Genomic DNA, 27,155 nt, shown 5'->3' with positions numbered 1-27,155 from the left:
CTCTAAGGAAGCGCATTTCCTGCCTCCCCGGGCCAGGCTGGATGAGTCGGGAGCTCCCCACCGCTGCCGCTCATACCCTTGCTCCTATCTGCACCCCCGGGCCAGGGCTGTGTCGCAGCTGCCGTCCACGGGAGCCCAGCACCCCCTCCCCGTTCATTCTTCAGCCAGCGACCCCCGGCCCTGCTCCCCTGTGCCCACTTCTCCTGACCCCTCGGCCGCCACCTCAGAAGGCTGGAGCAGGGACGCCACCGCTCCGGCCGCCTGTTCCCCTTGGGTCCCCGCTCGCGCCCACGCCGGCCCCCACGCCCGCCTGCAGCCCTGCCCCTGGACACCGGATAAGGCCCGGCGCACAGACCCCCAGCTGGACAGCATGGACCGCGGCACGCTTCCCCACGTTGTCGCCTTGCTGCTGGCCGTCTGCAGCCTCAGACCGACAAGTAGGTGTCTAGGGACCCCGGGTGGGGAGACTTGGCCCCAAGTGTTCCCGGCCTCTGGCCTGGTCCCAAGCTCATGCCCAGTGGGGCCGTCCGAGGGGGTTTGGACAGCCCCAGATGGACACCATAGGGTGACAAACCATCCTGGTTTGGCAAGACGACGAACATTCAGCCCTGAAAGTCTCAAACACGGATGAGTTATTTACCTTTACCTTAACCTTGGCCTCTAGCCTCCAGCTATGTCCAGTTTCTCCCCAAGAAGCCCAGGTCCCAGAATGCTTGCTGTGCAGCCCTGGGAGAGTCTCCTGCCCTCTCTGAGCCTAAGTTCCTGTCTGAAGAACCTGTGGAAAGGAGGGCGTGTGGATTCCCAGCACTAGGGCACTTGGTTCGCATCTCGTGTGGTTGCTTCCTCGCGGTGTGATGTTGGGGGACTGCGAAGTGGGGGTGGGAATAGAACTCCTCCTGGGCTGTGGCGATGGTCGGTGGTGAGGCCAGTCTTGTAGAGAGAGTTCTCGGGAAGGCTGGAGGGTCCTGTGTTGTTTACTGTGGCTGTATGATTAGCTTTAAATTCCTGCCCCTCGCCTCTCCGGGGCCTGTGAGTGGCTCCCAGAATGCTCTTGAACTTAGCACTCTCCCTCTGCCTCTACTTACCCCCGCCTCCTTGAAATGCTGCCGGGTGGGGGCACGACCCCGGACTAGGGGTTTTGTGGGAGTTCCTCAGCCTGGGGGTTTTCCAGGTGGTCTTGGCTCTTGGCCTTCTGAAACTGACCAGATGAGTGGCCGTGAGAAGCTGGGGGCTCCCAACCCCTCATCCCACTCATGTGGGCCTCTCTGTGCCCGCCTAAAACCAGGGGACAGCTCCTATGGGCACCCCTTCACCCATGGTGCATCTAGGAACTCCCTAGAAGATCTGGGGGTGTGGTGGGGAGAACATGAGGGAAGAGCACAGCAGTGACCCCCCTCCCCACCTGATTCCACCTGTGGCATTTTAAACCCCCTAACCCCTACCACTGCCTCACTGATCACAGAAAACTGTCTCAGACATTAAGTGACCTAGCATGAATTTGACCTCGGGCTTGTGGCTCCTAACCACGTGTACTAAGCAAGCTCCCCCCCTCCACCCATGTAGCTCCTAGCAACCCTGCAAGATGGCCGCCTTTATCTCCCCATTTTACAGGAGAGGAAGTAGAGGCTGTGACCTGCCAAGTTCACACAGCCCAGACAGAAGCCTACCCGAGCTGCGCAACGGTCCCCAGGCTGCCCTGTCTTTCTCCCGCCTCCCCCACATTTCTAGCTTGATAACACTCTCTTCTTTGTAATCATCCGAGAAAGATCCATGTAGGCTCTGGTTGTACTGGATGGAAGGCAGGGGTGTGCTGGAAAATAATTAACAACAGGGGCGGAGGGTGTGGGGGATAGCATTCTGTCAATGTTCAGGGTGTAAATATTCCCACGTGGCTGAATTCAAGCTCCCAACTCCCCAAACTTGAAGTTAGGATGCGAGGTCCAGAAGTGCCTTTGTCTGGCACGCCAAAGATGGGACAGACAGAGATAACCTCAAGAGCGAGGATCGAGTGAAATGGAGTAAAATAAGTAGGAAGTAATGAGTTTTGCTATTTGTTACCATTTAAAATGCATAATTTATTTGTAAGCTTTATAACGTTTACTTTTTTTAAGATTTTATTTTTTTAATTTTTATTTTTTGAGAGAGCGTGCTCACACGAGGTGGGGGGGGGGCAGCAGGGGGAGGGAGAGAGAGAGTCAGTCTTAAACACTCTCTATGTTCAGCGAGGATCCCAACTCGAGGCTTAATCCCATGACTTCAGGTTCATGATCTGAGCCAAAATTAAGAGTCAGACGCTTAACTGACTGAGCCACCCAGGCGCCCCTAAGATTTTATTTTTATTTATTGTTATTTTTAAAGTTTATTTATGTTGAGAGAGGGAGAGGGTGCGTGCACAAGCAGGAGAGGAACAGAGAGAGGGAGAGAGAGAATCCTAAGCAGGCTCCAGGATGTCAGCACGGAACCTGATGTGGGGCTCGATCTCACAAATCGTGAGATCGTGACCGGAGTCAAAATCAAGAGTCAAGATGCTTAACTGGCTGAGCTGCCCAGGCACCACTATTTATTTATTTTTAAGTTTATTTGTTTATTTTGAGAGAGACAGAGACCGTGCGAGTGGGGGAGGGGCAGAGAGGGGGGAGCAGAGAATCCCAACCCCAAGAATCTGACCTGGGGCCCAAACTGGGCTCAAACCTACAACCCCGAGATCAAGATTCACATGCTCCCTCAACTGAGCCAGCCAGGCACCCCAAAATTTAATTTTTAATAATGGCTGTGTTTAACAGCCAGTTGGAAAAACGGATGACTTATATCATTCTGCTCCTGTGAACAGGTACCAGCACCCTGCTGGTGATCACAGGGCTCAAGGACATTCCAAACCATCCAGCTCAACTCATTTACCATCTGTGGCCCATGGAAGGCAGATGGTGGGCCTGGGTTAAGGTGTAGAACCCAGATCTCCACGCTGGGGATGGGGTGGGAGTGACCCTCACATCCTCAATCAGGCCAGAGAGGGTAAAAATGGGTCCAAAACGAGTCCAAGAATGGGTCCAGCCTTCTGGAAACACAGCTTGGCGGAATCTCTCAAAACCGTAATTTGTGTAACAGCTCAGCCTTCAGCTCTAGGGAGCTGTTTGCCCAACTCCATAAAGATTTGTCCAACTCCAAAATAAACCGTATGGTCCACAGGTACCTGGAACAAAAACCCAACTGGAAACCACCCAAATGTCCATCAGCTTGGGTCCTATCCAATGAATTTTTTTTTTGTTTTTTTGTTTTTTTTCTATCAAATGAATTATTATGCAGTGCAATACCATGCAGCCAAAACCAAGAAAAAGCTAAATCTATACACTGTTGTGGACAGATGTCTGGGACGCAGCATTAGATGTTCAAATGGCCATGACTCCATCTCTGTAAGAATAAAACAGTAATGGGGCGCCTGGCTGGCTCAGTCGGTGGAACGTGCGACTCTTGATTTCAGGGTTGTGAGTGTAAAGATGACTTAAAAATAAAATCTTAAAAAAAACAGTAATAACGCACAGTATGCATGGATAAAATTCCAACATCCCTGCTCTCCAGCACAAGGTTTCTCTAGGCAATTAATTGTCTTACAGACAAGAGTTGGATGCTTGGGGCACCTGGGTGGTTCAGTTGGTTAAGCGTCCGGACTCTTGAGTTCGGCTCAGCTCATGATCTCACAGTTCGTGAGATCGAGCCCCGTGTCAGGCTTTGTGCTGACGGTGCAGCGCCTGCTTGGGATTCTCTCTCTCCCTCTCTCTCTCTCTGCCCCTCTCCCACTCATGCTCTCTCTCTCTGTCTCAAAAATAAGTAAACATTAAAAAAAAAAAAAAAAAGAATTGGATGCTTAACTGACTGAGCTCCCCAGGTGCCCCATCATGTAGGTTTTTAAAGAGCAATTTAGTTATATATTCACTTCGGGCTCCTCCTTAAAGAAAATAGATAACGGGAAAAAAATCACTTCCCGAGTTCTTTTATTAATGTAGGCGTTGTTAACATGCTGGTGGGTTGCTTACTAGTTTTTGTCTAGCTTGTTAAGGTAATTTTCATGCAAACGAATCAACATGTGGGAGTCTTGGTTACACTTCTTATGCCCCAGAAGATTTCTTTTTTTTTTTTTTTTCCAACGTTTATTTATTTTGGGGACAGAGAGAGACAGAGCATGAACGGGGGAGGGGCAGAGAGAGAGGGAGACACAGAATCGGAAGCAGGCTCCAGGCTCTGAGCCATCAGCCCAGAGCCCGACGCGGGGCTCGAACTCACAGACCGCGAGATCGTGACCTGGCTGAAGTCGGACGCTTAACCGACTGCGCCACCCAGGCGCCCCCCCCAGAAGGTTTCTATGTTGTCATGTAGACTCCATAACCACCCCATCGTGTTTCCAGAATGTTCTTCCCCTTAAATGTGCCATCCCGTCGTTTGGTGAATCTCATTGCTGAATATTTAGGTGGTTTCCCCTTGGAGGCTGGTTATAAATACCACCGCCGCGCACGTTTTTGGTACATGCACCTCTTCCTGTATTTTGGAGTATTTCACTTGGATAGAGTCCCAGAGGCGAGGATGCTGGGATTCGAGGCCCATGTTGGGTGGCTGGGATCAAAGAGTGTTTCCGAAGTGTGGACAAGCCTACACTGAGGGTTGGGACAGAGATGGGACTTGGAGCCCTGTGCTGCCTACCACCTGTGCGGGGATCTGGGGTTCTCTGGAGAGGGGGCTAGTGACGCAGGACAGAGACCACAAATATCCATCCCTTAGAGCCTGCACTCCAGCGCACTTTCCCATTTGCCGGGAGGCAAAAGAGGAGATGTGTGAGCCAGGTGTCAGAGGATGAGACCCTGGGGACATGACCGTGGAGATTCTCTGTCATCTCAGCCAGACAGACAGTGACACTAAGATCCAGCTCCGGCCCCAGCTTTGGGACATCAGCCCCGGAGCCTGAAGAGGACCATCATCTGGGGTGGAGCTGACTTGATCCCTGGGACAGGGATAGGGGTGAAGGGACAAATGTGACTGCTGACATTGACTCAACGCTCACTCTGTGCCAGGCGCTGAACCATGCCTGATCTGTCCCATCAGACTCAAACTTCCCCAAAGCCCAAAGAAGCAGACACTCCTGTCGGCCCCATTTGACAGCGGACGAGACTGGGGAACAGGCAGGCGGAGAGATCTGCTCATGCGGACCGCCCAGAAATGAGCAGCTGGAGCTTGAGCCTTGGGTCTAACCACTGTGCGCTACTGCCTGAGAGGAGGGGAGATTTGGTTCCCTTCCTGGCCTTACACTGACCCATCCAGCGAGAGTGTAACTGGATCGGTCCCGTCACAAAAGGGCTCTGAGAGTTGAACAGAAGTCGACCAAGAGGTCAAGTAAGGGAAGACCCTTGGTCTGGGAAAGAGCACGGCTGATGCAGGGAATGAGGTGTATTTGGAGAAAAAGCTCACGTCTCCCCAGTGGGCATAAATAATCATGAGAGCAGTTGCCCGGTCTTGAGCAACCCCGCGCATCAGGAGCCCGCTTAGCGGGCAGGCGTCCTCTGACCAACTTTCTCAGCAAGTGGATGAGGAGGGTGTCGTGCTTACCGTCATCCCCATTGTGAAGATAGTAACACCGAGGCACGGAAAGGAAGCTGGGAGCTGGCAGAATCGGGACCTGAACGTTGGCATGTATCCCATCCCTGCCCTTGTCAATTCCGTGATAGGTTGTGGAGTGTGGACTTGACCCTGAGGGCGTTGAGCCACGGGAGAGACTGGAGAAGGGAGAAGGGAGCGTTGGGGCGTCACTGGGGGGTGGCTGGGCTGGAAGCTGGGGAATCCGTGAGGCTGTAATTGGACCCTGAAAGGAGCAAAGGGTGGATGGGTGACTGAGGAAGAGGAAAAGCCTGTCAATAAGGCTCTGCCCCAGTATTATGAAATAATCACAGCTAGTGTGTTCAGAGTGCTTACGGGGCACCAGGCTCTTCACACGGCTGGGAAGTGGGTGCTGAGCGCGCGAGCCGGATCGCCCGGGGTACAAATACAGGGCTCTGACCCTTAATAGCTGGGCCACCTCGGGCAAACTCTTGCACCTTGCGGATCTCATCTCCCCGTGCGTCCTGTGGTTACAATAACGGTACCCGCCTGTAGGCCTGCTGCAAGGATCCAACGAATGAACTCCTGGGCAGCCTCGAAATGGTTCCTGGCTCTCAGTAAGCACGGTGAAAGCTGTTTTGCAACCGGGGAAACCGAGGCTCAGAGAAGTTAGGCCTTCGCTCAAGGTGACCATCTTTTTTAAGGGGTAGAGCTGGGGTCTGACCCAGGCTGTCTGACTCTGGAGTTGCTTTTCTCGACCATTATTATTCTCTGTGGCCTTTCAAGGTGCCGGGGTGGCCATCTGGAAAGCGCCGAGGTGGCTCTATGCTCATGGGTGGGGCGGAGGAGGAAGGGGACAGAGGTGGGAAAGTGGCTCCTGGGTCTCTCGCTCAGGCCGGGTCACCCAGGCCCCTAGTGGCGCCTCCTCCGAGCCGGGTCCCGGGAGGCCCTGGCGTTTCCCTTGGTGCCAGGGGATTGTTTTCAGCTCTGTCTGGGCCCGCCTCCGGCTCCGGGAGACAGGCCCGGGCGTCATACTCCCGCCTGTCTCCCCATTCTCGTCTGCGGGGTGGGGGAGCCAGGATTCGAAAAGGCCCCAAAATAAATGGACCTCTTATCTGATCTCCCAGCCTGGCCCGTTATCTGATCATTACATAATGGCCAGGCCTGTGGCCTCTCCCGCTGACGGCATGGAGGAGGTGGCCCCGGGTGGCCCGGCAATCCAGGAGGAACTGGGGTTCCTGGAAGTCTGGGGAGGGGGCAGGGAAAGTCCCAAGGAAAGGAGGAAGGCACCGCGTTAATCTGCAGGCCAGACCCCAGGTCACTGTGGGGAGAGGTGGGTCCAAGGCCCAGCCTGGTTAGCCATGTGCCGTGTGATCTGCTCACGTCCTGCCTCTCCGGGCCTCAGTCTTCCCAACTGTATAGGAAGGGTTTGGACCAAGTCTGTGTTTGCTGACAGGCAGTGGGAGAGAGAGAGCACTGAGGGGCACTGAGGGGCCTAGTGGGCCACCAGGGGGTGGGACAGCAGGAGGTGGGGTCAGCCCTCCCATCTGCTGGGGAGAGGGGGTCTGCTGGCCTGAGGCACCAGTGACCTCCCTGTCAGAGGTCCCTCACCTGCAGACTGCCCTTTCCACCTCACCCCAACCTCCTCATGCAGTTCGTTCTTCTCCAGTGACGGAAGTCACTCAAATAACTGTAACCAAAAGAAATGCCACATGCCCTGTCTCATAACCTCTACGGGTTATGTGGGTTCTAATTATCGTTCCACAGACGAGGAAAATGAGATCCAAAGCGGTGAAATCGTTACCAAAGCCACATAGCCAGTAAGCCCGGGCCGGAGATTCAAACCCAGGTCGGCCTGGCTCCAGGGACCTTGCCTTCAATCAAAATGTCATATGACGCTTGCATTCTGATTCTTGCACACAAGACAGGGCCAGGGCAAGGATGTATAAGGTTGGGCCCCCATAGCAGCCAAACGTCCTCGTCCTGAACTTCTCCTTCTCAACGTGCTGCCGGTGGATGGTGTTGCCGTGACCAGGGACGGCCATCTTGAGTCCTTCTCTTCCCCCTGGGGGTCCTGAGCCCAGCAAGGCTGGCTTAGACAAAGACGGTCCAATAGCCTGGGATTCGGAAGAAGCCTCCCTAGCCCCCCTCCTCTGAGCTGGCGACGGCTGGACGTGCGGCCAGTCCCTCCGCGCCCATCTTTGATCTCCAAGAAAACAGGAAATGAGCGCGACAAGATGGAGACACAAACTTCCAAACAGTCTCCCCTTCTCTGTCCTCCTTCCCTCCTCCGGAGCCCCCCCTTCCCCGGCACATTCCTTAGGACGAGGTGTAGGGGCCTCATTTCCTCTTCCTCCTCTGCTGGGTCAGGGTGAAATTCCATTCCCTTCCCTCAGGACCTGCGTTTCCGGGCGGCCCAGCGGCAGGCTCTGCGGCCCAGGCCTACTTCCCAGGGCCGCCCTCTGAACCTGGGCCGCCCTTCTGGCTCCCTCTGTCCCTCAGGGCCAGGAGACTCTCAACCCTCCTTGCCTCGTTCCTCCCAGCCTCCTTGAGGCACGGGAGGGAAGGTTTTCCTCTCCTGATCTCGGGCCTCGTCTCCCTTTGGAGCGAGCCAGCCTGGAGGCTTGCGTGCGTGCATGCGTGAGCCCTTCCGCGTAGCAAGGGTCGCCTGATGTAGCAAACGAACATGTAGGAGGCTCAGTGAAATTTGAATTTCAGGTAAACAATGAAAAAAATTTTAGTGTAAATATGTCCCAGGGTGCCTTGGGTGGCTCAGTCGGTTAAGCGTCCAAGTCTTGATTTCGGCTCAGGTCATGATCTCATGGTTCGTGAGTTCAAGCCCTGTATCGGGCTCTGTGCTGACAGCGCAGAGCCTGCTTGGGATTCTGTCTCCCTCTCTCTCTGACCCTCCCCTACTCACTCTCTGTCTCGAAAATAGATAAATAAACATGAAAAAAAATAATATATGTCCCATTTTATTATATTTAGGATACGCTTATACTTCTAAAAATTAATCATTTTTTAGTCAACTTTAACTGGGCATCCTGCATTTTCTCCGTCAACCCAACCCCCAGTAGCACTGTGAGCTCAGGCAAGAGACTTTTCCTTTCTGAGCCTTAGTTTCTCCATCTGTGGAATGGATATAATGATATCCACCTCGTAGGGTAGCTGCGAGAAGGTAATAAAGCCCTCAGCCGGTGCCAAGCACCCAGTAGGCATTCAGAGAGTGGGAACATTGTCACCACCTTATTCTTATCTGGGGCTCTCCCTGGCTGTGCTTCCCCAACAGGTCTTGCAGAAACTGTCCATTGTGACCTACAGCCTGTGGATGCCGAGGTGACATACGTCACGAGTCGGGTTCCCGAGGGCTGCGTGGCTCAGGTCCCCAATGCTCCCCTTCAAGTCCACATTCTCTTCCTGGAGTCCTCAAGGGTAAGCGCCTGCTGGCAGGGCTGGGTGGGGCCCCAAAGAAAGGCCTGGGGCCAAGGGGATGAGGGGAGCCTTCCTTGTGGCTGTCCCTGGAGCAGTGGGTCACATCCTCACCAGGGCCCCTGCCAGGAGGGACACGTGGGCATCTCACAGGGTCGGTAAGGGATGACATTTCTGGGGCCAGCATCACAGAGGTCTGCTGGATGCCACAAGACCCAGGTGGGAAGGGGGGTTTGGCCACTGAGTGGAGAAGAGCCACGTGAGCAGTGAGACGAACCAGGTGAGCCACCCCCTGTGCACCTGCAACGGTGAGGATCTTGACGCTTCTCGGTGGACTGAGCTCCCCTCCAGGCAGCTTGGGCTTTGAGAAGGGCTTTCCCTCCGTGGAGTCCAAATCCCCCTCCCTGGAATGTCCCTCACTGAACATCTATGACCTGGCCAGGCAGCCCACAGAGATTGGACGGCCGGTGATGCCACCTTGGAGACCAGCGTCCCTCCTGAGACCCCTCCTGAGGTCCAGCGTTAGCTGAAGTCCCTCCCAATGATAATAACACACCGACCGAATGCTTATTACGCACTAAATTCTGTGCCAGACTCTGTGTGAGGCTTCCTGTGTGCTAGGTACTGTTAGAGACCTACTAAGAGCCAGGACCTGAGTTCAACATCTTATGTATGTTAAGCCTCCCAAGGGCCCATCTGTCAGAGTCTGTTATTACCCCCACGTTTCAGAGGAGGAAACAGGCCTGGAGAGGCAAAGCAACATGCCCCAGGCCACAGTTCACACTAGATTCTGGGAGCCCCCACGCTAGGCTGTCACCTGGCTCCCCAGTTGGGTGTGTGTTCAGTGGGCATCTGGCCTGCCTGGGCCGGTAGCCACACCTGGCTGATGTGGCCTCAGGTCCTGAAAGCGATTTAGTGGTGTCAGCTCAGTGAACTTGTGGCCAAGCTGCCCCTGAAACTGTTAAGTTGCCCTGCATTTGTGTGGTGATAAGAGGGTGCCCAGACCACCAATATCGGGGGGGGCCTGCTCCCCACCGCCCTGCCTGCCACTGGGACTGCGGGCCTCGATAATCCCCAAGCCAAGATAGCGCCAAGCACATGTTATGGGGTTTTCGTAGCCATTGTAATTTTTTTCAAGTTTGGTGATGATATGGAAAATAAGATTGCCCTCTAGAAGTTCGTTTTGTTTGTTCTGATGATCAGGTCTCTGTACCTCCTCTGGGTGACTGGGCTCCCCCAACCCTAATCTTTCAACGAGGGGCCAGAGTCAGAGAAAAGCCCCCTGCCAAGTGCCCGGGTCTATGGGAAACAGATGTGTAGACAGTCAGCCAGGATCCGGGTGATTGGTGCTTTCTTGGGGAGGGCAGAGCAGGACAGGGATACTCCAACTGCTGTGGGATTAGGTAGGGCTTCCTGGAGGAAGCAACAACACGAAGGATGGTCAGGAGCTCATGGAACGAAGGAGGCGTTAGGGAAGAGCAGAGCACAGAGTGAATGCACAGGCAGGTAAGGACCGTGGTTAGGGTCCAAATGTGGTTGGCCGTGGCGGGAACTTGCTGTCCACCTTTGGGGCAGGGATGGGGGCGGGGGTGAGAAGGCCCTGTCACCATATTAAGGAGTTTGGTCTTTATCCCGTGGGCAGTGACAGTCATCGGAGGGTTTTTAGGGGTACGGTAGAATGCCAGGGTCACTCGTGCCGTCCTAGAGCTCACGGCAACAGAATCTCCCGTCACCCTCTGCCTCTTCCAGAAAACTCAGTCCCTGGGGCATCTGGCTTTTAATCCGAGAAGCCATGCTGCAAGCCCCAAGACTGCCAGGCATGTCTGTCTGAGGGGGTGGTGGAGACAGCTGGGGCTCAGGAGACTGGCGCTCCAGCCTTGGATGTCACTGACCAGCACCCCACACGGTGCCTGGACTGCAGAGGGGGCCCCTTCTCCCCACTCTCCAACACACACACCTATTTCTTACATGTTTGTGTCTTTCTTTTTGAGAGAGAGATAGAGAGACAGAATCCCAAGCAGGCTCCACGCTGTCAGCGCAGAGCCCGACGTGGGGCTCGAACTCACGAACTGTGAGATCGTGACCTGAGTCAAAACTGAAAGTCAGATGCTTAACTGACTGAACCACCCAGGAGCCCCTCACACATATTTCTTGGGCTCAGGGACTCACCGAAGAATCACAGAGTGTCAGGATCTGGCCCAGGGCCGGACAGATACCAAATAACAGCTGAGTGAATGAATGATTGAATGAATGAATGAATGAATGAATGCACGCACTGCTGTGTGACCTTGATGCAACCGTGAAGCACGCAGGTTCTGAAACCGGTCTTCAGGTTGAACTTCGGCTTCACAGCTCAGGGCAGCACGGCCTTGGGCTACCTCTCTAAGGCCTTGGTTTTCCATGGGAAATACGGGGCCCATAACAGCACCTCCGGGGGTGGTGAGAATCCAGCGGGGTGGGGCAGGCAAATATTGAGTGCAGGCCTGCCCAGTAGCACTGCTTGTTGTTATCATGTCTCCTCTCTGGCCTCCGTGTCTCACCTGTAAAAGTCTTGCCGGGTATGCTATGGTTTCCAGAATATCGTCCCATCAGGCAACTAATTTGATCCCCAAAGGTTATTGCTACCAGGTGGCTGAGGTAGGGGCGGTGAATCCCACCAGACCCCATGCTGTGACCCAGAAGGCCCCTTTCTCCCTGGGGAGGCCCCAGGGATCGGGTCCTTGATAGCCCCCCCTCCCCACCACCCGACAACCAGCCATCGACAGGTGCCTGCTCTGTGCCCAGCCAGCGTTGGGCATTGATGGTGCAGAGAGAAAGCAGACGTGACCCCTGCCATCGAGCCAATCCCAAGCCAGGAGAGGCAGAGGTGGGCATCAGCACCCCGGGTGTTGAGTAATGGGATCGGCCACGAGGGGCACGTGGGGCTGTGGAGGGAAAGGGGCATTAGTGAAAGGCTCCTGGCGTCTAGCCAGACAGAGAGGGGGGTGAAGGGCATTGCAGGCAGAGGGCCCCACAGGAGCAAAGGCCTAGAGGCCAGAAACATGAGCTGGCGGGGGGCTGGGGGGGGGTGGCGGCTATCTCAGCAACCAGCCCGAGCCCTCCCGACCTGTGGCCGCCTTCTTCAAACCCTGGCACGCAGAAACGGCTGTCCCGTCCACCCCTGCGCGGCGTCTGAATCCTCAGACTTCCTGCGGGTGGACAGCCGATGAGCTGAGGGAGCCAAGCGGCTCGGGGAAGAGAGGTCTGCGGCAGACAGACAAGGGGGCCACTGGGCAGGGGCTCTATCTCACCGGGTCCCCGAAGGGCAGGCCGGAGCCTGGATTCCGGGAGGGGGCCCGGGGTCACATCCTGACCCGCGGAGACAGGAAACCGGCCTGGTGTCTCAGCGATTCCCGTCAGACCGACTTCACCGATCTGTCCTCCTAACAAACCCCAGGCAAGCCAGGCAGAGCTGGGGCAGCCGCTGATTCACCCTACTTCTGGGCAAACCCGTGGCCAAAGACACCCCACCCACCCCCAAGCAGACGGAACCTGCTGGGCCCTTGCACTGACTCATTCCTGACCAGAGGGGCAGGCAAGGCTGCTCAGGCAGGGAGAGAGAGAGAATGAGAGCGGGAGGGGCCCTGGGCTACCATCCTGAGAGGCTGTGAAGGGCCGTGGAGGGCAGTGTCACTCTCAGACTCGGGGGCAATGGGGACCCCCTGTTCAGGCCCCACAATTAATGGCTCTTCTCTGACCCTCTTCCAGTTGTGCTCCTCCCCCGGGATAGGGTAGCTGCAGGTCAAAGGGACGTGGAGCCTGTACCCGTCCCCCGAGTCCGTGCTCTGGGTACCCGGACTCCAAAATTCCCTGTCCTGTGTGTGCTGAGCCCCCTCCTGAGGCTGCATGGGGCTCTTTCCCGTCCCACCCTCCAGCGGGGGCACTGCGTGACTAGTAGAAGCCCCTCCAGACCTAAAGGATGGGCACAGTGGCTGTGTGTAGGGGGTGGCCATGGCAGAGCTTGGGCATTCGGGCTGCGTTGCCCACATCCGTACTCGTGAAGAGAAGGAGGTAAAAAGAAAGGAGGGCGGGCTGGAAGCCAGGGGCTCCCATTTGTAGTCGTAACCCAGGCCTTACAGATATTAGGGGCAAGTTTGGTGGAAAGGCACAGAATGGGCAGCAGCCAAACAGGCTGAGTGGGGATAGATAGTCTGCTTGCTCACTGTTGTGTCCCCAGTGTCAAGTTCAGGGTCAGACTGGAAGTAAATATTGGATGGATGGATGGATGGATGGATGGATGGGTGGTTGGATGGATGGGTGGGTGGATGGATAATGGAAAGAAGGAAGGAAGGAGAAATGTACATGCACGTGAACATTTGTTGACTGACCATCCCAAGGCGTTCGTGGTGCCACTTGCTGTCCATCTCTGGTTGTTTAGGGGTGTTTGCCAAGCTCCTGGAGGAGAGAGTTGTGCCCCTTCAAGAGCCCAGAAGCCCCAGGCTGGGCCCAGCACTGGCCTCTCAGATTGGCAAATGGAACTGGGGAGGTGGGGAGAACATAGGCTGACCAGGGGCCCTCAGCGTCGGAAAGTAGTAGGTCCCTCCTGGGGGGGGGGTCTGGAAACCCCCTCTGTGTCCACCTGGCTAGAGACTATGACGCTGGGCCGCCCGCCCCCACCCAAGATGGCAGGATGAAATCCAGCGGCCACACAATACTAGAACATCGCTGAGCCCCACTCCTCACTACACAGAGGGGAAGAGCGAGGCCCAGAGAGGGGATGCCACAGTGAGACGTAGCCAAGGCTATTCCAGCTAACTGCCGCCCACCTCTAATGCCAACCTCCCCAGCCCCAACCCATGGCACTCGGGATGGGCGGGCCAGGAGGAGAAGGCAGGTAATGAAAGCCATCCGCTGCTGCGTATTTAGCTAGGCACTGGCCAGCACACTCTGGAAGCAGAATCTCACTGAGCCCTCAACCAGTCTGTGAAGCGGGCGTTATCGTTCAGCCGATTTCCCAGATCGGGAAATCGAGCCCCAGAGAAGAAGAGTGACTGCCCAGGGTCACAGGTGAACGACTGAGCCTACGTTTGAAATCAGACCAGTCTGGCTTTGACCCCCCCCTTCCCCTGCCAGCCCGCTTGTACGTATCATCTGAGTCTGCTGGGCTGGACAGAGGGACGGCTGGCTCCAATCTGGCCGGCTCCAGTCTGGCCCTAGGAGGGTGGGGGCTGCAGGCAGCCCCAAGGCTCCACTCCTAGAAGAATTGCTGGAAGCAACTTTCTATAAGTGGCTACTAGTGTTCAGGGCCTCCTCACCGAAATCCCCCCTTCCCGCCACCAACCGCTGGGCCAACAATGGCATCTGTGCGACACTGGTACAAAAATAGAAACTCGGTCTCCCGCCCACCCACTCGGGGAAGGGGCGGGGGTTGGCCCGGTTCGGAGCTGGGAGTGAGGGGCTGGCCGGCCTGCCCACTTCCACGAGGCTCCCCCGAATTCCCAGGATGTCATTCAGAAGACGGGGAACCTGGAGGTGGGGGGCAAGGCAGACCCCTTTCCTTTGCCTCTGGGCTCTGGGCTGGGAAGGAAGAGGGAAGTCCGTGTGCGTATGAGGGACTGCAGGGATGAGTCAGGGTCACGGGATGGAAATGTTTGCTGTGGAAACCCAACCGGTTTTTTCTGGGAACCAGCTGACTTCGGCCAGGTCCGGGAGCTCCGAGACCCCAGGGAGCCCAGCTTTCCCGACTCCCTGAGTTTCCACGCCGCTCACTCGCTGTGTGGCCCTGGCCCGTGGCTCCCCCTCTTTGTGTCTCAGTCCCCAACCGTACAAGGAGGGACGTGGTGGTAACTGAGTGGTGGGTGGAGAGCTGAGTGTTTCGTGACAAATGTCCCGAAGTGTCAGTCTCTTAATGCCCTCACCCTTGGCGTGACCCGACGCTGACCTCCACTTCTCTTTTTTCACTTCCTTTATCCAGAACCCTACCTGGTATTTGTTCCCAACCCCGTCCTACCAAGTGGGGAGACTGAGGTACAGGGGAGCAGGTACAGTTGCCAAGCAGCGGCAAGAATGAGGGTTCCCAGGGCTCTTTCCTGCCAGCTCCGAGGGTGCCCTCCCAGCTTTTCTGTCGCCTGCCCAGCTCTCGGGCCGTGGATGCCCGGCAAGGGGCAGAGGACAGATCTCATCCCTGCGGATGAGCGTCTCCAAATCACGGGGCCCATCTCTTCGCTGTGTGCGGCCCCAAAGGTCATTCCCTCGGGTGAGGACAGACAGATGGGGCTAGACAGTGGTGTTGTACCCGGAAAATGGGAGAATAAATACCCGATTCTGCTTCACAAGAGCACATGTCGCCTGCTCAGTACAGGGCCAGGCACAGGTTAAGTTGAACCACGTGAAATTACCGATAGTCAGTTGCTTTGTCAACCGTTTCGTCTAGGTCAAGTTTGCCCGTTTAGAGGGTACAGTTGAACGGCGTTCAGTAGCCACACAGAGCTGTGCAAACAGATGTGATCACACACGCATTCAGGGTAAGGAGGCGAGGGCAGGTCCGTTCTCAGAGATTCTGGCAGGTCGGCTGTACCGCGGAGGTGGGTCTCCCTTTGCTCCGGTTAATTTCAAGCAGTCTGCTAATTATACCTCAATTTTTATTTTTTTATTTTTTAGTTTTTTTCTTCTTTTTTTTTATTTTTTATTTTTTAATTTTTTTTAACGTTTATTTATTTTTGAGACAGAGAGAGACAGAGCATGAACGGGGGAGGGGCAGAGAGAGAGGGAGACACAGAATCCGAAACAGGGTCCAGGCTCCGAGCAGTCAGCCCAGAGCCCGACGCGGGGCTCGAACTCATGGACCGCGAGATCGTGACCTGAGCCGAAGTCGGCCGCTCAACCGACTGATCCACCCAGGCGCCCCTATGCTTCAATTTTTAAATTAATTAATTAAACAACAATTTCAGATAGAGATCACAATCCCGGAACAAAATGTCAGTTCTGACATTTAGATTTGTATTTCATAGTTTCCCCAAATCTATTAAACCCAGCGTTTAACTTTTAAGGTGTTTAGAATGTATACCTATTTTTTTTAAGTTTTATTTAAGTAATCGCCACATCCAAAGTGAGGCTTGAATTCGCAGCCCTGAGATCAAGAGTCTCATTCTCCACTAAGCCAGGCACCCCTAGGGTGCATAAATATTTTACGAAATTGATTTTAAAAGATATCTCAAAAACCAAAATGTTATAAACCCTTTAGAAAACGCTAATTAAACGAGGGGTGCCTGGGTGGCTCATTCGGCGAAGCATCTGACTCTTGGTTTCGGCTCAGGTCATGATCTCATGGTTCAAGTCCGATCTCACAAGTCCAAGCCCCTCATGGGGCTCTGTGCGGACAGCGTGGAGTCTGCTTGGGATTCTCTCTCTCTCCCTCTCTCTCCGCCCCTCCCCTGCGCGCGCTCGCTCGCTCTCTCTCTCTCTCTCAATAAATCAACTATAAAAGAAAACACAAATCGAAAATGTGATCTTATAAAATATAAATTAGAAATATATATTGCTGTATAAATTTGCACAAAAGTCGTGATTCAAAGATAGCCAACCTCAGTAGCTCACTAAAATGGAAGAGCTACTTGTGAAACGTTGAAAATGAAATCACATTGTTCGCTCTTTTGTTTTAAAGAGCAAAGTCACAAACAAAGAGTGACTATGGTGTAATTATTGACTGACGGAAATACTTCTGGGCAGATTTTTCCAGTGGCTGCAGCGCGCTCTCTGGCTCTGTGACATCAGCTGGGGAAATGGCCAGGAGATAATTGGAAGTGAAATCTAAAACTTTCCACTGATGTCTTCATCTTGAAATACCACTCTCCCTTTTGAGAAGTATGAGGAGGTTTAAGGGGTTAGGTTTTATCTCCGTGTAGAGACTGCCCGCTTTGGAGAGCGTCTGGAGCTCATTTTCCAGTGAAGTGTTTCCATCCGTCTATGTCCTCGTGAGTCCGTGGTGGGGCCCCTGAGGCACGTCCCCGCCTCGGTTTCAGCAGCCACCTGTTCACTGGCTCAGAAAGTCTTTGGGCAGGGCTGAGGGTGCTGTTCTTTCAATAGAAGCTTTGCCTTGGGGATCACCGTGTCCTTTTTCTTCTTGGGAATAAGGAGGTACAGAAAAATGTGGGGCCATACAGTGAGAGGCGAGGCCTGTCCGAGTGCGTATCCTAGCTCCGTATTTAGTGCTGTGTGATCCTGGGCAAGTGACTTTACCTCTCTGTGCATTTCCTCATCTATTAAGTGAGAACCATGCTGCCTACCGCTTCAGGTTGTGAGTAGAAAAGTCCGTATGCAAAACACTTAGCACAGTCCTGGCACGTAGTAAGCACCACGTAAGTGTTAAGCGTTGTTGTTGTTGTGGATGCGGTTGTGGTTACGAAAGCATTCTAACTGCATACACCACGGGAGATTAAAACTTTTCATGCAGTAGGTACCTCTCAAGACAAATGATTTCAACTTCCTCGTCTTCTAGCAAAAGGATGGCGTTCCAGCCACAAAAATACGGGCATTTTAGTGCTCCAAGATAGTAAGGCAAACAGGAACACCGCAAGCTGGGAAGGGGCGGGTGCCTCAACGTTGCTGCCTAGGAACAGAGAAGGGGCACAGGGCGCTGTCTAAGTCACACAGATGCTTGCAGGCCTGGTACACAGCAGGCGCTCAATAGAAACAACCACCTTTGATCTACTGGATACAGTTCGGGCTTATTGCCTTTTTAAAAATCTATTTGCATTTGATGAGACTAATCGCCTTCGTTCACTCAGCAAATATTACCTGAGCATCTCCCGAAGGCCGGGCGCGGCTCTGGGCGCTGGGAGACAGGGGCAGCCCAGTGGGGCAGGGAGAGGGGAGGGGAAGCTGACAGTGAGTCTTTGCTACAGGCTGAGCGAGCCTGACTGCTGCGTGTGTCCCTCTTCTGCCCCCACCCTAGGAGGTGTCAGAGCTGGAGCTGACAATCCAGAAGTCCACGCAAAATGGCACGTGGCCCCGAGAGGTGCTCCTGGTCCTCAGCGCGAACAAGAACGTGCTCCTGCGGCTACAGGCCCCAGGAATCCCACTCAACCTGGCCTTCGTGAGTGTGTTACCCCCAACCTGGGCGGAGGCCCCTGCTGTCCGTCTCTGTGGGCCGGGCTCCCCTGCCCCAGCAGCCCCGCTTCTCCTTTTCATTCTGACGTTACTCACCGGGGCCCTGCCTGGCGAATCCCATGGGGCCCTGATGAGAGAGCCCAAAAGGCGGCAGGGTCTGGGGTAAAGATTCCAAACCCGGACGTGGGAGTCAGGGTGACGGGCAACCCCGGCCAACTCCAGTCTTCTTGCATCACCTCTGTTGTCCCTTCTGTCCGGCGGCAGAATCGGATTCAGTGACATCCCGTAAAGTAATCTGGTCACTGTCTTTGACGAAGTTACAAGATCTGCTTGAAAACATTTATGTACAAAGGAAAAGGAAACCTGACAATGTGTTAATAGTGGTTACGGCTGGGAAGTGGGATCGAGAGAGGTATTTATTTGTTCTTTACGCTTTGTTGAATTTGCAACATTTGCTCTCATGGACGTGGCCTACACTGGAGAAAAAAAATATGTTTTAAAAACTCAGGTTTTAAGTGTCAGGCACACCCACCAGAGAGGAGGTCAACTGGCTGGGACCCACAGCAAGGGGGGGGGGTCAGGGCTGGAGGAGGTGGGGTGGCCTGTGGGCACTGCCTCCCCTACTGGAAGGCCCTGGGAGGTGGCCCCCAGATGGGAGCAGCTGCTGTTTACAGCCAAAGAAAGCGGGAGGGCAGGGGTGGGGGGTGAACAGCAAAGATAACAAGGGGGAGAGAGACACAGAAAGAAAAATGGAACGAGGCAGAGGAAGCATGTTGTGGGAGGGACAGACAGACGCTCAGAGAAACCACAGAGAGAGGAGGAGGAGGGGAGCTGGGAACCCAGACAGACCCAGATCCAGGGCTGCCTGGGAGACAGGCCCAGAGACGAGAGCGGTTGGGGGTGGGGTGAAGCAGCCAGGCTGGCCCCAGGCACCGGAGGGAGAGGGTCAGCCTGAAAGCCCCGGGGAGCCATGGACCCCGGTCAGGAGGGCAGAGCCCGAACAGCCCCGTGTAGTACTTCCCTCTGTTCCCCGTGGGGTAAATCAAGGCCCCGTGGAGAGCCAGGCCTGCCAGGACTCCTCCTCCCCGCCTTGACTTGCAGCGCCCCCCCCCCCCTTCCCCTTCCCGTTCCTGGGCCCTGCAGGCGGGGCCCTGGGTGACGCAGGGAACACGAAAATGCACCCGCCTGGCAGGAAGGTCGCAGTAGTGGCTGGCTCCAGCCAGGCCGGGCCTTCCTCCCTGGAACTAAGAATACTCGGGATGGGGGTGGGGCACTGTCGGAGCTGCTGGCGTCCCAGCCACAGCTACCTGAGCGGGTGGAGGGACTCCACCAGAGGGGCCGCAGCAGGGTTTGGGGCTCGGGCCTCTGGGTCTGACCCAGCACCAGGCAATTGACAAACGCCTTGCCCTTTAATCCCTGTTACATGCCCATTTTACAGATGATGACCCTGAGAGTCAGACTGGGTAAAAGTCCCTCCTCTCCAGCTCTAAACCACTGCCCCAGCCCTTCTATCATGGGGGCTGGGATCCTCACCGGGTGCTCATCACTTTGTTCCCTCGTTTAAGTCCTGCTCCGTTCTAGGTGGACCATTCTGTGGTGTCTTGCCTACCCCCCGCTGTCAGGCAGTCCCCCTTAGTATCTAGCCTGAAGCCCTTAAGGTGGTATTGTTCCAGAGCGATGCGCCTGGCTTTGAAGATGGAATGCAAAGGAACTCCTGAGTCTGGGGCCCCTCTGAATCCTTTTGGCTTCAACAGAACACTTCTTCCAGGAAGTCTTCCCTGCTTCTTTCCCCTGGCCCACCAGGGTCTCACCTGAGGCATGGGCAGTAGAGCAGTGAGGTGCTAGACGCCTCCAGATTCCCATCCCTGTCCCTCCAGAGACCTGTCTTGCTCCCTTGCGTCTATTAAATAACATCCTCCGTCTACCGTTGTTTCAAATGACTTGAGGCATGACTGGCTTCTGGGCGGTAAGATCCCCCAGGGCAGGGACAATCCCTTAGTCTCTCATTCATTCATTCATTCATTTACTCGTTTGTTTCTTCTTTCCTTCCTTGCTCCCTTCCCTCGGCACAAGGAGCACCTGCTATGTGCTGGGTATCTGGGTAAATCTGACACGTCAGGATCCCCGGTGCTGGGCCCAGGGCCCGGGCACAAAGTCGGATTAATGTTACCCAGTGCCTACTATGTGTCTGGCACCATGCGGGGGTGGGCGAGGCAGACACTGTGCCTCACAGACCCTAGCCACATAACGTCACAAGGGTAGGTTGAATGAGTAACACTATGGAAGGCGGGGGAGGTGGTGTTTGAATGAACAGGTGAATGAACACAGATGCGTGTCCATCCAGCACCCCAGGTATGGGAGGGAGACGGGACAGATCTGGTTCTGGGTAGGGGGCTAATTAGGGGGCTTCAGATCTATCAGCCTCGGGATTCTCAGCCCTGCCTCCTCCAGTTAACCAACTGGCTGCCTCCCCAAGTTACCTCCCAACCTCCTGAATGGAACAGAGGGGGCTCAGGCCCAGGAACAGCACTCTGAGCCTCCACATGTCTTCCCAGGACCCCAAGATGGTCATCTTCCAAGGGCACCCAGGAATCAACACCACAAAGCTGCCACCCCTCACCACCAAGAGTCAGCTCCTCAACTGGGCAGATACAAAGGGCCCCATCGCATCTGTGGCTGAGCTGAACGACCCTGAAAGCATCCTCCTCCGTCTGGACCAAGGTCAGCTTCCCCCAGCAGCCTCTTTGGACTCAGGACTCAGCTCTGGAAAAAAAAAATGTGAATTCCTCTGACCCGTTCCTCAGACGTGGACACTGAGGCTCCAAACTGGGATGTGATTTGCCCCAGGTCACATAGAGCAAGTCAGTGCTCTAAGGGGACAGTAATTTTTGACCTAGAAAGCAGCACGTTTACATTGTTTATTGTGCACCTACTATGTGTTCAGTCCTATGCTAGGCATCTGGGGAGTCTGGGCAGACGGACCCAGATCCTGCCATCCTGCAGCCAACACCATGGTGGGGAGATGATAATAAACACGTCCACAGATGAATACATTCCATAATTTCAGGTCATGGTAAATGCCGTAAGAAAGAAGAAAGTTAAAAAAAAAAAAGAAAGAAGAAAGTGAGGTGATGCGCTGGTCATTGCTGGGCTGCACCCCTAACATGAGCCATGGGTTCATGCCTTTATTACCCCTGTGTTGACAGATGAGGCAACGGGCCAGGGGATTTGCCCCAGGTCACCTGGCAGTAAGTGGTGGAGGGGAGACTTGAACTCCGGTCCTCCCAGGCACCCCACTTCCTTGCTGCTCGACCCTGCCCACCCCACTTTTACTGTGTAGCGGTGCCAGGCTGCTCCAGAGAGGAACTGAGGTGAGCTTGTCCCCACAGCCCCAGGGTCACCGTCCTCCTGCAGTCTGGAACCCCTCATGGACATGGGCCACACGCTCGAATGGAAGCCGCTCTCTCCGGCTTCTGTCCGGGGCTGTCGTTTGGAAGGTGTGCCTGGCCACAAGGAAGCACACATCGTGAGGGTCCTGCCAGGCACCGAGGACAGGTAAGCGTGCCTGACCCCGCCCCAGGCCCCGCCCGCATCAAGCCCCACCCCTGGCTAGGTAACAGTATTGTTTCTGCCACCTTATCTCTGGGCCCCGCCCCTTATGGACCTGAGCCCCACCCACTTCCACGCCCATCCCGCGGACCTACAGAGACCAGGCGAAAGCCCTCAATCGCTGCCCACCAGACCCCAGGTCTGGTCCCCTCCTGGCCAGTCTCCATCAGGTCCCCCCCAACCCCACATTCCTGCCCTGCGCTGACGCCGGGGTCTGTCTCCCTGTAGGCCCCGGACAGTGACCGTGAAGGTGGAACTGCGTTGTGCCTCGGGGGATCCGGACGCTGTGCTTATCCTGCAAGGGCCCCCCTATGTGTCCTGGCTCATCGACGCCAACCACAACATGCAGATCTGGGTGAGTCTTGTTCTGCGACCCAGACAGCCCTGCGCGGGCCTCGCAAGGGCTCTCCAAAGAGGGAGCCCAAACTCCCCGCATTAGCACCCCAGCCCTGAGCCTTCACACATCCACCTTCTTCCTCTGTGCGCTATCTGTTCTTCCTTCAGACCTCCACCCAGATGGCACCTCCTCCGTGAAGCTTTCCATCATCCCTTCGGGAGGCCCCTACCCCAGCCCACAGGGTCAGGGAAGTTTCCTGGAGAAGTGAACCCCAAGCTGATGTGAAGGACAAACAGCAGCCAGGAGATGAGGGGAGGTAGCCCAGGCAGAGAGGAAACCGTAGGAGCAAAGGAGGGTGGCACTGAGGCCTGCCATAACCCTGGCTGGCCTGCGGCGCCCCTGCCAGGCTGCCCCCTGACTGCGGCTGTGGCTCCCTGCTCTCTTGTTAGACCACTGGGGAATACTCCTTCAAGATCTTTCCAGAGAAGAACATCCGCGGCTTCGTGCTCCCTGACACACCCCAAGGCCTGCTGGGGGAGGCCCGGAGACTCAACGCCAGCGTGGTGGCATCGTTCGTGGAGCTCCCGCTGGCCAGTGTCGTCTCGCTGCAGGCCCGCAGCTGCAGTGAGCACCCTCCTCCCTTCCCTCGCCCTCTCCCTGGATCAGTGGCCCCGGGACAGCGAAAGTGCCCCTGGCCGCTGTGTGAACGCGGCCGCTGCGTCAGCCCAGGGGAGCCCTGTCTTCCTGTCCCCTGTCTTCCTTGTGCCCCGCCTGAGGACTGAGCGGCTAGTTACCGAAGCGCTTGGTGCCTGGCGCACAGGGAGCGCTGACTGCCTGCCGGCCTCTGCTGCCCTGCAGGTGGTGAGCTGCAGACCTCTCCGGCACCTGTCCAGACCACCCCTCCCAAGGAGAGCTGCAACCAGGAGCTGCTCCTGTCCCTGATCCAGCCCAAGTGCTCCGAAGGCGTCATGACTCTGGTACTCAAGAAAGATCTCATCTCGGTAAGGGCATCCCCACCCCCCAGCCCCAGGGAGCAGAGATGGTCGTTCCTTTAGGCCAAGAATCTTGGGGGTCCTGTGCGCCTGGGTGGCTCAGTAGGCTAAGCGTCTGACTTCGGCGCAGGTCACGATCTCGTGGTTCTTGGGTTCGAGCCCCGCGTCGGGCTCTGTGCTGACAGCTTAGAGCCTGGCGCCTGCTTCGGATTCTGTGTCTCCTTCTCTCTCTGCCCCTCCCCCGCTCATTCTCTCTCTCTCTCTCTCTCTCTCTCTCTCTCTCTCTCTCTCTCTGTCTCTCTCTCTCTCTCTCTCTCTCTCTCTCTCTCTCTCTCTCTCAAAAACAAAACGTTGGGGGGGCGCCTGGGTGGCGCAGTCGGTTAAGCGTCCGACTTCAGCCAGGTCACGATCTCGCGCTCCGTGAGTTCGAGCCCCGCGTCGGGCTCTGGGCTGATGGCTCGGAGCCTGGAGCCTGTTTCCGATTCTGTGTCTCCCTCTCTCTCTGCCCCTCCCCCGTTCATGCTCTGTCTCTCTCTGTCCCCAAAATAAATAAACGTTGAAAAAAAAAAATTAAAAAAAAAAAAAAAAAAAAAAACGTTGGCAGATAGTAGTTAGTCATCATTAATTAATCCTAAATGCAGGTTGAGTTGAGGGGTCATTTAACGGAATATTTTAAACAACATAATCTCCACCAGATTGAAGAACAAGGCACTTACTATAAAAATAACACTGGATTTTTTTTTTTTTTAATGTGAAAAACCAGAAAAGAAAATCGCCGTCTTCCTGCCCAAAGACAGTGGCTACCAATATTTTAGTGTGTTTCTCAAACATGTTCTCTGTGGATTTCTTACATGGTGAAATCCTGTCCAATGCACTTGTCTGTCTCCTGCTATATTCACTTCATGTATTTTTAGAACTTTGACGAATGTACTTAATATCACTTTAATGAGCGCATATTCCATCATATTGACACGACATAATTAACCCTTCCTCCCTTGTCAGACATTTAGATTGCTTCCAGTTGTGCAACGTTATAAATGTGCAGAAAATATTGTGCATTCTTTACATAGGGTTATTTCCTTGGGATAGATTTCCACATTAGTGAGATTTCTGGGTCAAAATGATTGAATATTCTGTTAAGTTTTGATACATGTTGCCAACCTACTTTCCAAAAGAGTCTAGTTTTCACTGCTGATTTAGGGGAGCACTTTGACTCTCTCTCCAGACAATGATTTAAGGAAAAAACAAAAACCAAAAAAACAAAAAAAAAAAAACAAAAACAAAAAAAACACCTTTGCCAGAGCACCTGGCTGGCTCTGTTGGTGAGGCATGTGATTCTTGATCTTGGGGTCGTGAGTTGAAGCCCCACGCTGGGCATAGGGCTTCCTTAAATAATAAAAATAAAATAGAATTTTAAAAATTCCAAAAACCTTTGCCAACGAGAGGTGGGACATGGTGTTCTTGTTTCAATTTTTAATTCTTTGATTAGTAGTATGGGCGTGGCTCCATGTGACCTAAAGCGCTTTATCAAGGTAGCTCAGTATTTTTCTTGATGATGTTTATATAAGCATTTTACATTTAAAAAGGGGAGGGGGGGCTTTGTCCATTATTCTTACTTGAAATAACCTTGTTCTAAATTTTGGCTACAGTGATTTTTGTGTCTTTGGACATTTTAAAGTTTTGGGTTTTTTTTTTTTTTTTTAAAGTTTATTTTGAGAGAGTGCAAGCAGGGTAGGGGCAGAGAGAGGGAAGAGAATCCCAAGCAGGCTCTGTGCCGTAAGTGCAGAGCCCAATGTGGGGCTCAAACTCACAAACCGCGAGATCATGACCTGAGCCGAGACCATGACCTGAGCCAAAATCAAGCTTAATCACCTGAGCCCCCAGGCGCCCCTGTTTTTGGACATTTAAAAACACTGGGCCATCCTAGCTGCCCATCTTCCCCTGTGGGATTTCTTCCAGCCTGAGGCAGGAAATCTTTGCCGGGGCCTCGACAAATCACCCATGTTCTCAGGGATTTTGACAGTGGCACTTAAATCTGTAGTTAGGTCCATGTGGAAATTTGGGGGGGGGGGGCTGTGGGGTTCAGGGGCAATACGAATCGCCACCTGTCTGCTGCCCTGCTCTTCTCCCCCTCTGCCTCTATCTGGCTGGCATTACTGCTGCCCAGCCCAAGGGGTCTGGATGAGTACACTGTAATCCATCAATCTTTGGAACGTTACATGACAATTCAAAAGAATGTGCTAGATCTAGAAATATAGAGAAATATATATTATGATTTACATCACACTTACCAAACTAAGCTGCAGGGTGGACAGTATGATGCCATTTGTCAAAAATACAAAAAACCAAAAAAAAAACCCCACCTGCACATTTTCTGAGTACAGCATCCATGTAGAAGAAAATACAAAGAAAAGGGTCTGAACAGAATTACCCCAACACAGAGCGTCCTACCCTCTCATTGATTTATGAAATGTGGTCAGCGTGCAGAATTTGAATTCCTGGCCTATGGGTCACTGCGGCTTGACCCAGAGTCATTTTTATTTGGTGGGCTATTATCTCCTAAGGTGGCTCTGGGCATCTGGGGGGCAGTAGCAGTCAGGAGTGGCATTCTGGAGGAGTAGATGTGAGTTAGTTGGATTCGGGTGCTCACTCAACTCTGAGACTCCGAGATTCTTTGATCCTACGAGTGTGACTGAAAAATTCTAAGATTGGTTCTTCTAAGAGAGAAGGTGGCGAATGGTGGTCCTCTGTGTTTCTATAAATAAAGTGTTACTACCACACAGCCCATTCATTCACCTGTTTCTATAGCTGCTTTCAGGCTACGATGTCAAAGTTTGGTAATTACAACAGTGAGCACATGGCCCACGGAATCTGTTTATTATCTGGCCCTTTCTTTATAGGAAGAATTTGCCAACCCCACGTCTAAGAGTCTAGGGTTCTGAGACTGGGTTATGCTGGTGGGATTACACGCCCCTGGGCTGTGGGCAATGATTTTATGTAGAACTCAAATTAATGTTTTAAATTTTAATAGTGCTCCATTTATTTGAACTATATATATTAGAAGAAAAACAAATAGTAAATCAAGTTCATGATGTCATAGATGTACTTAGGACAAGGCTAGGTACAAAAGTGAGTGTAGTTCTTTTTTTTCTTTTTTTCTTTTTTAATGTTTATCTACTTTGAGAGAGTGCATGAGTAGGGGAGGGGCAGGGAGAGAGGGAGAGAGAGTCCCAAGCAGGCTCCACGCTCAGCACAGAGCCCGATACAGGGCTCGATCCCACAACCCTGGGATCATGACCTGAGCCAAAATCAAGAGTCAGATGCTTAACTGAGCCCCAGGAAAAGTCTTAAGACTTAAATGGTGTGGTGTAAGATCTAACAAAAACGAAGACGGGAGAAGCTGATTTGGGAGCCTTGGGTTATGTCAGTCCTTGGTGCTGGGGGTATGACGGGCAGGCCCCAGAGCCCCAGGCCTCCTGACGGTGCCCCCCTACTCCAATCCTGGCCCAGACTCTGAGGTGCACCATCACAAGCCTGACCTTCTGGGACCCCAGCTGCCAGGCTGAGGACAGAGATGAACAGTTTGTCCTGCGCAGCACCTACTCCAGCTGTGGCACGGAAGTGACAGACAATGTGGTCAGTAATGAGGTAAGAACTAGGATGGGCAGGAAAGGTATCTGGGCCAGCTTAGCTGGTGCCTCCTTGACCTTCCAGGTTGAAGGGCCTTTGGGAGAGTGTGGTGTGGTGCTCAGTAGAAGACAAACTTAGCCATCGGTTGCCTCAGTCTTCCCATCCATTAAATGGGTGGTTTGGGTGGGAAAGTACCCTCTGGGGTACGTTGTGGCTCTGACCTTGGCTCTTTTCCTGCAGGTGGTCATCAACCTCTTGTCAAGTTCATCACCGCAACGGGTGAGATGGATGGTTACCATGCTAACCCATCTGGTTCAGGGTCCTGGCGCCCCTTCCTGGCCTGGGAGGGAGAAGGCTTCAGAAAACTCAGGCCCCGATCCTGGCAAGCCATGTTATCTTGAGTGTACCTCAGTCTCCCCCAGTACTGTTTGGGGTTACATTCTCAGCCTCTCCGGTCGGAGGATTCTAGTACATACTGGCTGTGTGGCCTT

General features: G+C 54.0%; 1 protein-coding gene across 1 annotated transcript in view; it reads left to right on the top strand.

Moving 5' to 3' along the window:
- The window catches only part of ENG (endoglin), a 31,354-nt gene continuing 4,199 nt past the window's right edge, over positions 1-27,155 (top strand). The window contains exons 1-10 of the mRNA XM_040482412.1: positions 1-437; positions 8,870-9,012; positions 17,942-18,082; positions 20,652-20,817; positions 21,486-21,651; positions 21,934-22,060; positions 22,492-22,666; positions 22,901-23,043; positions 26,545-26,682; positions 26,905-26,943. Coding sequence (XP_040338346.1) covers positions 371-437; positions 8,870-9,012; positions 17,942-18,082; positions 20,652-20,817; positions 21,486-21,651; positions 21,934-22,060; positions 22,492-22,666; positions 22,901-23,043; positions 26,545-26,682; positions 26,905-26,943 — 1,305 coding nt within the window. The 5' untranslated portion in view covers positions 1-370. The remainder of the gene's footprint in view (positions 438-8,869; positions 9,013-17,941; positions 18,083-20,651; positions 20,818-21,485; positions 21,652-21,933; positions 22,061-22,491; positions 22,667-22,900; positions 23,044-26,544; positions 26,683-26,904; positions 26,944-27,155) is intronic.

The sequence above is a fragment of the Herpailurus yagouaroundi genome, unplaced genomic scaffold, assembly GCF_014898765.1.
Source record: "Herpailurus yagouaroundi ecotype Mexico unplaced genomic scaffold, PumYag 160, whole genome shotgun sequence".
In the NCBI taxonomy this organism is placed as follows: Eukaryota; Metazoa; Chordata; class Mammalia; order Carnivora; family Felidae; genus Herpailurus; species Herpailurus yagouaroundi.
The sequence above is the reverse complement of the archived record's forward strand: the minus strand, read 5'-3'. Positions and strand labels throughout refer to the sequence as shown.